Source organism: Helicoverpa armigera, chromosome 4 (genome assembly GCF_030705265.1).
Source record: "Helicoverpa armigera isolate CAAS_96S chromosome 4, ASM3070526v1, whole genome shotgun sequence".
In the NCBI taxonomy this organism is placed as follows: domain Eukaryota; kingdom Metazoa; phylum Arthropoda; class Insecta; order Lepidoptera; family Noctuidae; genus Helicoverpa; species Helicoverpa armigera.
This window is the reverse complement of record NC_087123.1, coordinates 9422813-9436222: the sequence shown is the minus strand read 5'-3', so window position 1 is coordinate 9436222 and position 13410 is coordinate 9422813. Positions and strand designations below refer to the sequence as shown.

The 13410-nt window shown below is 36.8% G+C and overlaps 1 protein-coding gene across 4 annotated transcripts in view; it reads right to left on the bottom strand.

Annotated features, from left to right (window-relative positions):
* The window catches only part of LOC110374817 (protein qui-1), a 111488-nt gene that overhangs the window by 16910 nt on the left and 81168 nt on the right, over positions 1-13410 (bottom strand). For 2 of the 4 annotated variants that reach the window (XM_064034204.1, XM_064034205.1), the window contains exons 10-14: positions 13118-13261; positions 11337-11537; positions 9166-9362; positions 2203-2349; positions 514-632 (exon numbers count right to left, since the gene is read on the bottom strand). In XM_064034204.1, coding sequence (XP_063890274.1) covers positions 514-632; positions 2203-2349; positions 9166-9362; positions 11337-11537; positions 13118-13261 — 808 coding nt within the window. The remainder of the gene's footprint in view (positions 1-513; positions 633-2202; positions 2350-9165; positions 9363-11336; positions 11538-13117; positions 13262-13410) is intronic. The other 2 variants (XM_064034206.1, XM_064034207.1) reach the window with 1 other exon arrangement.

The window sequence follows — 13410 nt, the reverse complement described above, 5'->3', positions numbered from 1 at the left end:
TATTTTGTGTTCCAGAGGCATTTATAATGGAGATTCCGAATCAAATGGGGTTTCCTCAATCTCCGGATTCAGAGATAGCTGACCCAAATCCAATTGCTTATCTTATCGGAGATCAATCCAATATACAATTTGTTTGGTTTACTTTAAATTATTCATGATCCATTCGATTGGTACAATTGAACAATGATTTGATGGCTATGAGTTTTGAATAATATATGTGTAGTTGGAAAGGATGTTAAGAATTTCGGAATAAGCATGAAGATATTGAATAAACAGTTAATTCCGAGTATGATTTGAAGGTCATAAGAGTTTTACATTATAATCAAACTCCTTTGCATATTATTCCTTTGCATTTATATCCTACTTAGAAACTAGCAGACATGTTACCAAAAACTTTCCATTCGTATCACCATATTCATATAAAGTGTCACACCTACTGCATACATCTAAATAATACTGCAAAGACGGAGAGAGCATCTTCAATATACAAACTAAAAATGAACAATATCTTACCATCCATTGAGAGGCACAAGTAGTGGCTTGTCGTAGCCGTCACACCACGCCATGGCGGCGGTCACTAGAGTAGCCAGCACCCCACGACGCGCCACCGCCGGTCGGAGCCATGCTATTATCTAGGAGAGAAAAACAATAAATTGTAAAGGCGTATTTGGGCTATAAAGAAAATATGGGAATGGGACATATGAAGCAAGGACATTATAAAAATCTGTGGAAGTAGGTAATACCTAGGTGCCACTCTTTTACTAAACTGTTCCTTGCTGAAGTTAATTTTAAACTATAGACGGTAAAATTGATTGGTAGTACCCCCTTCTTTAAGTATTGCAAATTCTTCAGGAAGTAGGTAGTACCTAGGTGCCACTCTTTTACTAAACTGTTCCTTGCTGAAGTTAATTTCAAACTATAGACAGTTAAATTGATTGGTGTAGTCACCCCTTCTATGAGTTTTCAGTACCATACAAATTCTTCATTTTACAAAATTAATTCCAGAATCAAATTCTAACTATCAATACTTTCAACATTTGCTTCAAAGTTAGAGTCAATTACTTGACTAGTAAATCCAGGCACTATACTCGATTGTAAGTCAATGAAGGCTTCACTTAGGAAAGTTTAGCTCACTAGTTCAGCGGCGAATAAACCGCATCAACCAACTGCCTTCCGCACTTTACTATCTGCAGTTCACGTCAGATAACTTTACATACTACGAGTTTGTATAAAGTGTAAATTAACTAGGATTGAGCATTTATTTACATACTTTTCGCAAAGGTTCGTTCTTGCCCATATAACAAAGTAGGAGTTATTTTTGCCATATTGACAAAAATATGGTTAAGCAGGGTCTAATGACGAGTTTTGGCGTGTCAATAATTATTATGCTTCACCTAAAAGCAGGTGTTGTGTTCTGGACCATGATAAGATTGATCAGTTAGTCTAGTTTGAAATAGTAAAAAAAAACTGTTGTGTCGTGAAAACAAAAATACCGGCCGAATTGAAACCCTCCTCGTTTTTGGGAAGTTGGTTAAAACAATATTCATTTGATAAAAAAAGCAACGCAACAACCCCATAACTATCTTAAAAAAACAAATGCTCCATTACGACCGGACCCCTAACCCTTAACTTAGAACATTTTTTATACTCACCCGCAATAAAGTGGGCACACTCGAAGCCTCATGTCTTTATAGCTATCTATTGAATTTGTGACTGTACGTAAACCAATTTCCAAAGTTACTGGGGAACAAAGGCTTATGGAAACTCGTTAAAGGGCTTTGTGGCCCTGCTGACATCGAGGGCACTTTATTGATTGATACTTGATCCGCGATCAGATTCTATCTAACGTCCCTCCATATATTTCGGCGAGATGTTTTTTTACAGCTTTTTTGAACGATTTGTATTACGTGATGAGGTTAAAATATTAGGTACTTTAGGTGTAATGTATGTATTTTCAATAAAGGTGAGTGTAAAATAATGTGTCTGATCAAAATTCTTCATCCATTTTTAATGCAAATGTTTTTTTCGTGATTTCATAAAATCATGAGGCTAAAGGTTAAGAATTTTACCGCCAATCCACATAACAGAATATTTTTAACCCCTGGGGTATACTTAAAATCTCACACAAACTATACCATCATTCAACGTTCGACCAAACAATTGACACTACGTTCTTTCTAAAATAAGTATGAATCTAATTACCTGAGCTCCCAACTGCATAGGATCCCTGGTGAGGATATCGCTGGACTTCCTGACCGCTCCGTAGACCAGCTCCACGTCGCGATCCAGGATGTAACATCGCACGTGCTCCAAGATGCAGCGGAGGTACGATATCGTTACTGTTTGAACCTGTACCACAAATATTATGTACCAGTTAGGAGATAACACCAAAAATGGAACACAGTTTGTAAAACAACTAATCGAATCTTGCTATTCAAAAATCTCGTCTCAGTAGTATTACTGTACTGCGATTCTATAAAACTCGATCAACAACTCGCATTTCACTTCGATTCGTAATGTCAGTTCATACTTTAGGGGAGGTAGGGGAGGGATGGGCACTTTTTCACATTTATTGCATAAAAAATCAGATTTTACAGATAATCAACTTTTATTGCCATTTCTTATGTTTGGCTAGATAAAATCAAAGAGCTATCCTAAAAATTACAATCAGTTTCAACATTACGAGATATTTAAACGGTTTAAATAAAACCGTCGACACGTCAAAATTTTGTTTAGTCTGACATGCTTTAGTTGGTACTTACGTAGTGTTTAAAGTTATTTTTTGCTTTTTATAGGGTTTATCGTTTATAACATTTTGTCATAATAATTGCGTACTTTTTTGGGTCGGGGTTTTTAAATTTATAATTTTATTTTATTTCATGGTTTTTAAAGGAGCTCCTTAATTTTTCCTTCTTTTATGATGGGTTCGCTATATGCGATCTCAGCCAAAGGAAGCTGTTTAACAATCCTCATGACAAACTGGCTCTGGGAGAATTGCACAGATTGAGAAACAATAAAGATGGACCTTTGTTGATCCAGGGTTATATATCATTCTAGGGTTTCATCCGCCACATCCCATTTCCAGCATTAGGTTCTCGTCAATTAGAAACATGAAGAAAACTAGTCAAGACAAATTAAACGAGCCCAAACTCGATGGGTTTACTAAAAGGCAGTTCAGGGTTACGTCTCCTATCTTCGTGTCCTAACAGCAGACCAGCTCAGTGGTTCCAGAAGACATTAGTATTTCAAATTTTAGATCCCACATATGCTTGCAAGTAAACTGAGCGTGTAACATTCCTATCACACCTAACAAACGAGCTGATGACCTTGAAGACCTGAACCGATTTCCACCAAACATAGCTAAGAACACTCCCGAATGACATTCCTTTTAAACAAAAACCGCATTACAATCGGATCATCCGTTTGGGAGCTACGATGCCACATACACACACACACACACAGACACGTCAACTTATAACACCCCGTCGTTTTGCGTCGGGGTTAAAAAGAATGGTTTGCGACGGGAAATTCTTAAAGATTTAATATAACGAGCAATACAAGAGGTATCAAAAGGTTAAAAATAAAATTAACAGCTGATAAATATGGAGTCCCTAGATCAAGTTGGCAACGGTACCTGAAACAAGATTCTATAAAGGATTTTTAGCGCAGATTTATAACCTCACAAATTTTCACTGAAGAAGAAGAACAAAAATTTACAAATTATACATTACATGGTATGTCCAAGCCTCCCTACCATAGGGAGCATTGGACACTTTGACTTAGTTTAAAAAAAATCGGTAAAAAAACTTAACTAAAACGGTTTTATCTTATGTGCACTGAAAACTAGAAAATAAAAAATAGTTACTTACCTGTCAACCTACGGTGGTCCCGGTCATATTAGACTAAAATAAAAACGTGGGGCCCATAAACTATTGCTGTAGTACCTCTTCTAGAGGTATAATAGGTGTGGATTGCATCGACTTACTATAATCGTAACTGGAGATTTTGACAATCAATCATTAATAATAGAAAATACACATACCTTTCATTAGTTTTCTCTTTATAACGATCCGAAACCGCAACAAAATATTTAAGTACTTTTACGAGTGTTTGTTCTTGACAACTCACAGAAATGACAGAAAGTCTATGGATGAACACCGTTACCAGTCGGTAACGTAAACTACCCAATAAAAACTATGATCAAATCAGAATAAAAGGACCCCCTTTATTCTGATTTCATCATGTCTCCCAACTGCCCATCTCTCCCCTACCCTATAGATAGACAGATTTTGGCAGATCTGTCAAAATCTCGACTTTAATTTAGTTCAACTTGTCAACACGCTCGATAGTGAAGCGCTAGTGTAGTTTGACAATGTCAATCACGAAACTTTAAGGTAGAATTCCGTGGGTCGCGATTGTCGCAGCCGCGCGCGACAAAAGTCAACCTATGAAAATGTATGGCACCGCTGCCGAGGGCCGCGACAGTCGCGCGCGGACGACGAATTTCGTGAGCCGCTCGCGGCCGTACGCTTCTCAACATGGTCTAGCGCTTAATAACATCTATAGAATTTTAGTAAAACCAGAATTAAATTGTTGACAATGCCGCGAGCAGCTTACGAAATTCGTCGGCCGCGCGCGACTGTCACGGGCCTCGGCAACGGTGCCATACATTTTCATAGGTTGACTATTGTCGCGTCCACGGAATTCCACCTTTAGATCGAAGTCGAAGTGAGAGTGATGTCGAAGTGAGTTGTGATATTTTATAGAATCGACATGCTGAGCGGAGAAATACTGTTGGTTGTTTAATTATTTCTCCGCTACGGTACGCTTTGATGTAGTTTAGGCTTTTGTGTGTAAATATAAGGGTTTATTGCAAGTAGTTTTGAAGTTCTTTATATACGAAATTTTTCAGACACTAACTCCAATTGCAAGGTCAAAATATCCATATGCGCTATTTATGTGTCAACAATTGTGTCTGACCCACTCGGAGGTGGTTACGACTACAATAAGCTACTCGTCCTTGAATGTGGTTTGATACTCCCAGGGGAATTATGAATTCACGGATAAATAATCCTTTAAAAAATCTCATTAAATGACAAAAAAACACATAAACCCAGCAGAACAAACACAAACAAGAAACACCGTCGTTGTTTCCCGATCGTTAAAACTTGGTCATTTAATAGGGGAATTAACATTTATTAGGTGTACAGTGTTACGTAAACTTCGAAGTTCACTCGCTTCCATTAAGTTGGAACTTTGAAAACTATCAGTTGCCTACCTTTAGTGGTAAGTAGTTTGTACTTTTGAAATATATTAGAGGTATGTTGGACCAAGCGGTTTGTAATTCTTAGCGACCTGGTTCAATCAGTGGGATTGTAATGATATAAATCGTTTTTGTAATGATTAGAATAAAGTATTTGAAGAGCCTTCATTGTTTTGGTCAAGTTATGTAAATACAATTTCCCGGCTCCTTTATACAAAATTAATTATAATTACTAGAAAGGACTCTTGCGATAACAGATTTTGGCATAATTCTGTCTGATTTTAACCAAAGAAACCGACGGCTCCTAAGTATACTGAGTCAACTATACTTTTAGTAACTTTACAGGAGGGCGATAAGAAGATCAAATGGTTATATTTAAATTGTTAATACAACCATGAAAAAAAAAACTAATCGTAGTGAATTAAATATAATAAAGCCTCTCATCTGTACACAATAAATTTCATATTATTTTATTAATTTATGAGATATTGTAGATATACTAGTATACGGCGATTATTTGTCTCTTAAAAATGGATCAAGTACCACTTATATTTTTATACGTCGCATTATTGAATCTACATTATAAACAAAAATTACTTTACAAGTGTGGCAAAAAATATTTTTATTTACTTATTGGATTTTTTATATATTATATTGTCTGTCGTGAATTTATTTTTTGTTAAAATATAATAAGTTGACTCACTGTACATGGGCATAATTTCAAAAGTGAACCATACTTAAATTGAGTCAAGTGTGGTACAAAATAGTTAATTTATCAAAAACGCCTTTCATGTTTAATATTTTAATCAAAGAAAAATTCAAAACGGTATTGGCAACATAAGCACAACTTTAGGATATCTATAAAATTAAGAAAAAATTACAAAAATCAACAATAATCCTTAATCAATAATCCTTATCCTTAGTATTTATTGCTGAGAATAAAATCAGTCTCAAAAATTAACTTATGAGCTAAGTACTTAATAATTGATTATTTTATTATTCTTAATTATTTGCGTTTTTTCTTTGCCTAGATTGTTTTTTTTTTCCTAGATAATTATTAAGAACTTATCTCATAAGTTATTTTTTTAAACTGATTTTATTCTCAGCAATAAATACTAAGAATAAGGATAATTATGTGCAGTCATGCATGTAAAGCGAGGGGAAATTGTGGAATCTGAGGGACAGTACAACTCTCAGATTCATATAAATACGTGGGTATGGCGGAGGGTTTAGGCATCAATGTGGCTGTCATGAAACAGTCATTACAGGAGCGTTTCTTTGGCCGCCTGAATAAGGTTCTAAAAAGTTCCTTATCGGGCGGCAACAAGCTTTGCGCCTTTAATGGTTGGGTCATGCCAGTCCTGATGTACTCCTTCGGAATACTCAAATGGACCCAAACTGAATTGGATGCACGATCGTCGGTGATGAGACTGTACATCCCACGGAAATGTGGAGGACGAGGCTTTTTAAATGCAAAGACTCCACAACCGTGAGGTGTGCAGTCTTAGAGAATATTTTCTCAAAAACGACGTGGGTATGCACCGTGATATGGTAGCAGTGGACAGAGAACTCACCCCACTATCGTTGGCAAAAGAGAACTGGCGCAAACCTGTCGTACTAACTAACTACCCATGATCGCAAGGAGGTATGGCAGAGCAAACAGCTACACGGACGCTTCTTCGGGGCTCTTCATGGCCCCGATGTAGACTTCAAAGCATCCGTATCTTGGCTACGCTTCGGTGACCTTTTTGGAGAAACTAAAGGGTTTGTATGTGCAATTATGGACGAAGTTATCCTGACGAATAACTACCGGAGATATATCATGAAAGACGGGACGGTTGACATATTTCGGGCATGTCACCATCCGGGTGAGTCTATCAGACATATTATATCTGGTTGTTCTCGTTTGGCTAACGGTGAATATTTGCACAGACATAACCAAGTGGCCAAGATTATCCACCAGCAGCTTGCTCTGCAATACAACCTTGTAGGTACCGTACTACAAGTATGCGCCCGACCTAGTTCTCGAAAAGGACCATATCACGTTGTACTGGGATCGATCTATCATCACTGACAGGACTGTTGTAGCCAATAAGCCTGATATAGTGGTGATAGATCGCTTAGCGCGCCGCGCGATGATAATTGATGTCGCCGCATGACGAGAACCTCGTGAAAGCTGAGAAAGAGAAACAAATAAAGTACTGGAGGTTGTCGCCATGTGGAATGTCGACACGGCTGTTATCGTGCCGATTGTCGTTACGGCCAATGGTCTACTAGCCAAGAGCCTCGACCAACACCTCATGAGGCTCTCGTTAGGCGGCTGGATCAAGGGACTGATTCAGAAGGCAGTACTCCTTGATACGGCGCGTATTGTGAGGAGGTTTCTGTCTCTGGGACCCTAACCACCGGTACCTTGGACCCTGTGCTCGGGCACATCGGTGGCAACCTATTTTTAAATGTTTTTTATTTTTTAATTAATATTTATAAAATGTAACTTATATGTTTAAAAATAAATAAATGAAGGATAGTTAGTATTAATAATTATGATTTTCTTTAAAAAAGATTAATGAACATTATCACAAGCTTCAGAAATATTTTCTTTATTAACGTCAGAATTAGGTATCATATTGTTCATTCACTAAATTAATGATTTTTCGAGACCTAGTACTCATGACCCCTTTCTATAAAATTATGAACCTAAATTTAAATAAGAATAACACAGAAAAGCAACTATTTCTTGATAACAAAAAGCACTTAATAACGTCCGCACACCCCGCTGTTTCGCCGTATACTGAGTCAGCTTGAACTTGCACCAAAGCGAGCGCATTCGCGTCCCGCGTATATTGGTAGCAAACACTTGACTCAGTTTACTAAGTGCAAAATAAATAAATTACTATACTTGATCGAGTATACGCTATTTTTTCTTAGTTATTTATAAAGATAGAATTTTTTTTATTTTACAGGTACATAGAAAATGATTTAATTATTGTTAATACACAAAAAAGTGCAATTCGCAAAATTTGTTAGTTGACTCAGTATACTTAGGAGCCGTCGATTAACAATATTTTTACCCAAATTAAGTAAAATTTTGACTTAATAAAAAAACAAAGCAAAAACGCCAAATCTAAAAGAGTTACGAAAGGAGAGGAAATTAAATATATAAAAAAATAATTGCGTAGAAGAATTTTAGGGGCGTCGACAATTTTTCGTCTAAGAATAGAATGATTTACGGCTGGGAATGGTAATAGAATTACGGTATAATGTTAAGGTACTTTGTCCATTAAAGGCGTGCCTAGCTTTAGGCGACATCAAAGGAGATACGAACCCTGGGCGATGTGAAAGAAAATGAAAAATATGTTTTCATAATTGTTGCTTTTTTTCTTTTCAAAAGATTATTTTCGGCCATCTTTGGTCTGTGTTTTTTGCTGACCTGATAGTGGTTTATTGAAAACAGAGTTCGGTTTTGATTTTCCTGTTTACTTCTATGGAATATAACCCATTTACTCCTTTTGTTTATTACGCGGCCAAAAATTTGTATTAACTTGTCTGTAACCCATTCAGTGTTCGCATTATAGCCACAATCCTTGTTGAACAATCGACATATACCACGAAGTACTAATTAGAATCAGTGGTTTATAAAACCACATAGTTTATAGTTTCATTTTAAATACGTACCTACCACGAAGTAGTAACTAGAATCAGTAGTTTACTTAGGTAGTTTTAATTAACTATAGGAAAGTTTTGTTACATAATTAAAAAGAGATAATTAGTAAAATATTTCTAAATAACAGAGAAGTTATAATAAAACCGAAAATAATGTTTTTTTGCTTTTTGTTAAATTACCAACATGGCGAACAATTACGTGTGATATTTAACAAATAACAAAATATTAAGTGACTTACCGACGCAAGCAAAAAGTCGAAGTTACAGACAGTAAGGTCCTTCAGTTTTGAGAAGTCTCCAGCTAACAGTAGATGGAGCCAGGACTCTTCAACGTGCCGCTGCGTGAACGCTGCAGCCGTCCTACTGGCGGAGTGGAAGGGAGTCGAGTCCAGGAGAGCATCGTCGTCATTGTCCACGCAACCTATGAGCACACGAACTGTCATGTGGTTTAGATGGGAACTTTTTTTCTCTAAATATATAGTTTGGTATATAATCTAGGTATTATAATTTAAACCAATTCGCAACTTAAACGTACATAGGGATTATATTGGATTCAAAAAAATACTCATCTCATTCTATATTTAGGTTCAAGAACAAATTATGAAATTAGGTATGCATTGTTGACCTATAAGTAAGTACAATGTTGCGGGTACTAATAGGATAACAATGCAGGTATTTTTAGTATCTGTGTAGGTACTGGAATGGAGTGTTATCGAGGTCAACGACCGTCACGCTACAGGTACATAAAAATGCCTGACGTAAAGTAATCCATCAACATAATCCCCAGCGGCTTTGTGTTCAAAATCCATTACATTACCTACCTATGTTAAAGTTGGACATTTTCAAAGAAAACGTAAACAATATAGCGTTATACCGTCCTGGAAACAATTCACCGGGCTCGAATACACTTCGGATGGAAAGGTTTGGTTTCATCATCTCGGATATCTAAAGGAGTTTTCTTTGTGTGAAGGCGCAATACTAGATGTGCGGAATTCAATCAAAACGAATTGAAAGGGGTCCTACATCTGGTGTGTTTGCGACAAGTTTGCTTTCAAAATGATATGGTGTTGCACCTCATTTTTGTTGAAATTCCGATAGATTCTCAAACCTTGTTTATATTCACAATTTATGGGAGAGAAATATGAAATATTCGACGATCAAGAATTGGAATTTAATATGAAATTATTGGCGTATTAGCGCGCGTCGTTGACGGTGTCAACAAGATTATTAAAACGAGCTTACGTGGTTCATTTGCTTAGGCGCTGATCCCAAGGAATTTTGTACGCATTATTGGGGACGACACGCGATGGATATCCATGTCAGCAGGATTGATGAGACTTTGAGTATGGAATAAATTATTGTTTGCCATGGCTGTTATGAATTTTTATGAAACGATTAATGTAAAGCCAAGTGGTTGAATTATAATGAAGATAAATACTGTTTTGCTAGATATTTAGGTTCACGCACCTGTTCACCTACTGATTAAGTTCACTTAGAACTTTCAAATGCAAAGTTTCACATTGCACTGCAGTGTGCTCGTCATCTTGAGACAAGTCACTTCTCAGTGAACTCCAAACTTTAGCTTTGGAAGTTCAGAAGTTTCAAGCTCAAAAACCAATTCCAATTCGTTAGAAAATTCCTTAATTTTCTTATTACATGGAGTATTAGCAAGTTTAATTTCTTAACAAGACGTAATGTACCAGATTTCTCAAATCGAATAGTCTCCGCGTGGAATAATAACAACAATTAACTCTAAGGTAGTAATCGGATCAAATAAGTCTCATTCATAAGAATCGGGCGTCAAAGTACTTCCTAACTAGGTTTGACACCATACCACCAAGGTCCCACTCTTCGAGCTACTATTATTGGTAGGTACTATCTCTGTATCATCTAGCAACTCACCAGGTTCTTGAGCCTTAGAAGTGTCAGTATCATCAGCATCGTGTAGGAAGTTGGCGAAGTGTAACGCGGCGAGGTCTGAGTGAGCGTCTCTGAGCGCTGCTTGAGAGCGCACTACTCGCTCGGGGCTACTATTACTGGTACTATCTCCTTACTATCTATCAACTCACCAGGTTCCTGAGCTTCACAAGTGTCAGTATCATCAGCATCGTGTAGGAAGTTGGCGAAGTGTAATGCAGCAAGGTCTGAGTGAGCATCTCTGAGCGCCGCCTGAGAGCGCACTACTCGCTTGAGCTATTGTTGGTACTATCTCCTTTTTATCTAGCAACTCACCAGGTTCCTGAGCTTCAGAAGTATCAGTATCATCGGCGTCGTGTAGGAAGTTAGCGAATAGTAGCGCGGCTAGGTCTGAGTGAGCGTCTCTGAGTGCCGCCTGAGAGCGCATGTAGCGGCACCTCGGCATCTCTTGCTACTATCAGTGGTACTAACTCCTTTCTATCTATCAACTCACCAGGTTCCTGAGCTTCAGAAGTGTCAGTATCATCAGCATCATGTAAGAAGTTTGCGAAGTGTAGCGCGGCGAGGTCTGAATGAGCATCTCTGAGCGCCGCTTGGGAGCGCACGTAGCGGCGTCGAGCGCGCGAGCTGGCCGCCGCGGCCCGCCACCGCCACGTACAACGCCCTGATACTACGTTCTCCGATATTAGGTTTTCTGGTAGGAAGAAAAATATAGGCTTAGAAATATATTTTTACACAGTAAAGGGCTTACAAAAATGTAAAATCTCATTAGAATATTATGACCTTACTACAAAAACGTTCAACAGAAGTTTCACAGTGCTTAGAGAAAATTAATATTTTTCAATCATGACAAACGTCTATTTAAATTATTTTTCGTAACACAATAAGTGATTTATAATATAGAAAATGACGTCATACGTGGATACGTTTATGTCCCAGTGCATTGACTATGAAACATAATCTGGGATATGCCATCAGATGAGAACATTCACAACTGTCCAAAATTCGTTAGCACTATCTACGCCAAGACTCCCACCCAGAACAGTTTGCGGGCAACACAGTTGATTAATGTTCATAACCGACATAGTAATAAACAAGCGGTTAAGCTAGCAATGAGCAAACATAAAAACCGTATCGTCTAAGATAATAAGCTGGCTTTATAACATTATCATATGGACATGAAAACGCAACAAACTCCAATGAAGACAATAAAGAGTAACAACCAATTTATATTTATGTTTATCGAATCGACATTGTTCAGTAAGCCGACAGCTTTGTAGATAAAATATAACAATGAAACATTATTATTAAAGCGAGCGATATAGAACGCTCTGTTAAATAATATGAAGCAAAAAGTACGTGGATTGTAATTGAATTACATGACAATAAAATTGGATCAGGTGCCACAGAGATATTGTTTTCTATCGAAACTCCATTTCTATATTCGTTTCTGGACACAAAAATGTGAATGTCCGAGGGAATGGCGTACAAGTCGATTGAAACCGTTTGATCAAATGCAGATTGCATCTGAATAGCAGAATTTTGCGGGATTTTCTATTGTGTCATGCTTTCTTCTTATTCTTTTAGAAAGTGATGGCAATTATTATCAAAACAAAAAATATGTTGGATTTATAGTGTTTTAGAATACGCAATAAGTATTTGTGTGTACAAATATTTATTCATGAAAAGTGCCGCTACGAAAATTAAGCTCTTTAGATACTTTCACACTAAAATTTCAATATAAATTGTTATTTATTATGGGTATGAAAACAAAATTGGTTCAATCAGAAGATTAAATTTCACCAGGCTCGTGATATTGGAGCGATTTAATATTAATATTTTTGGCAAAACAATGAGGGCATTATCGATATAGCCCCAACACTACTAGTCCGATTATTAAAGTTGTGGTTAGTGAAATTTATGAAGCTGTAATACGAAATAGTTGTGAATAATTTAGAGATTAATTTGATATTATTTCGCTCGAATGCTAAAATGATCTGTTTAATTTTTAAATTATTTGAGCCTGTTTGTGCTACATAGAATTAAAAAATGAGAGCTTGATATTATATTAATGAGCTTGAATAAGTATGTTGAATTCAAATGTAGCGGAGATTTGCATTTTTTTTTGTGAATTCGATTGTTAGTTTGTTGTTGTTTTCTCCGAATAAACCTAGGAATAAGTTATAGTTTCGATGTGGAATTATAAAGACAGACTCATTAAGTCTTAATCTATTTACTTACATAAACAAATAAGCAATAAATAATAACACTTACTCATCATATTCTTAGCGACACATATGGTAGAGAAGTTGAAGTTGGCTTCCTTCAGCGTGATGACCGCGTCACTGTTGCTGGTCGGCATCAGCAGTTCCAAGAGTTCTAGCTCCGTTAGACCGAACTCTGAACATGTTATGTAACCTGGTGATAATGGGGTATAGTTAGTAAATGTAAGGGATTTGGGTTTAAAAAGTTACAAAAATATATCTTGAGGAGATAAAGTTATTTAAATTATATATTTTTTTAATGTACCACAATTGTATTGTACATACCTATTCAACGCTTAGGCA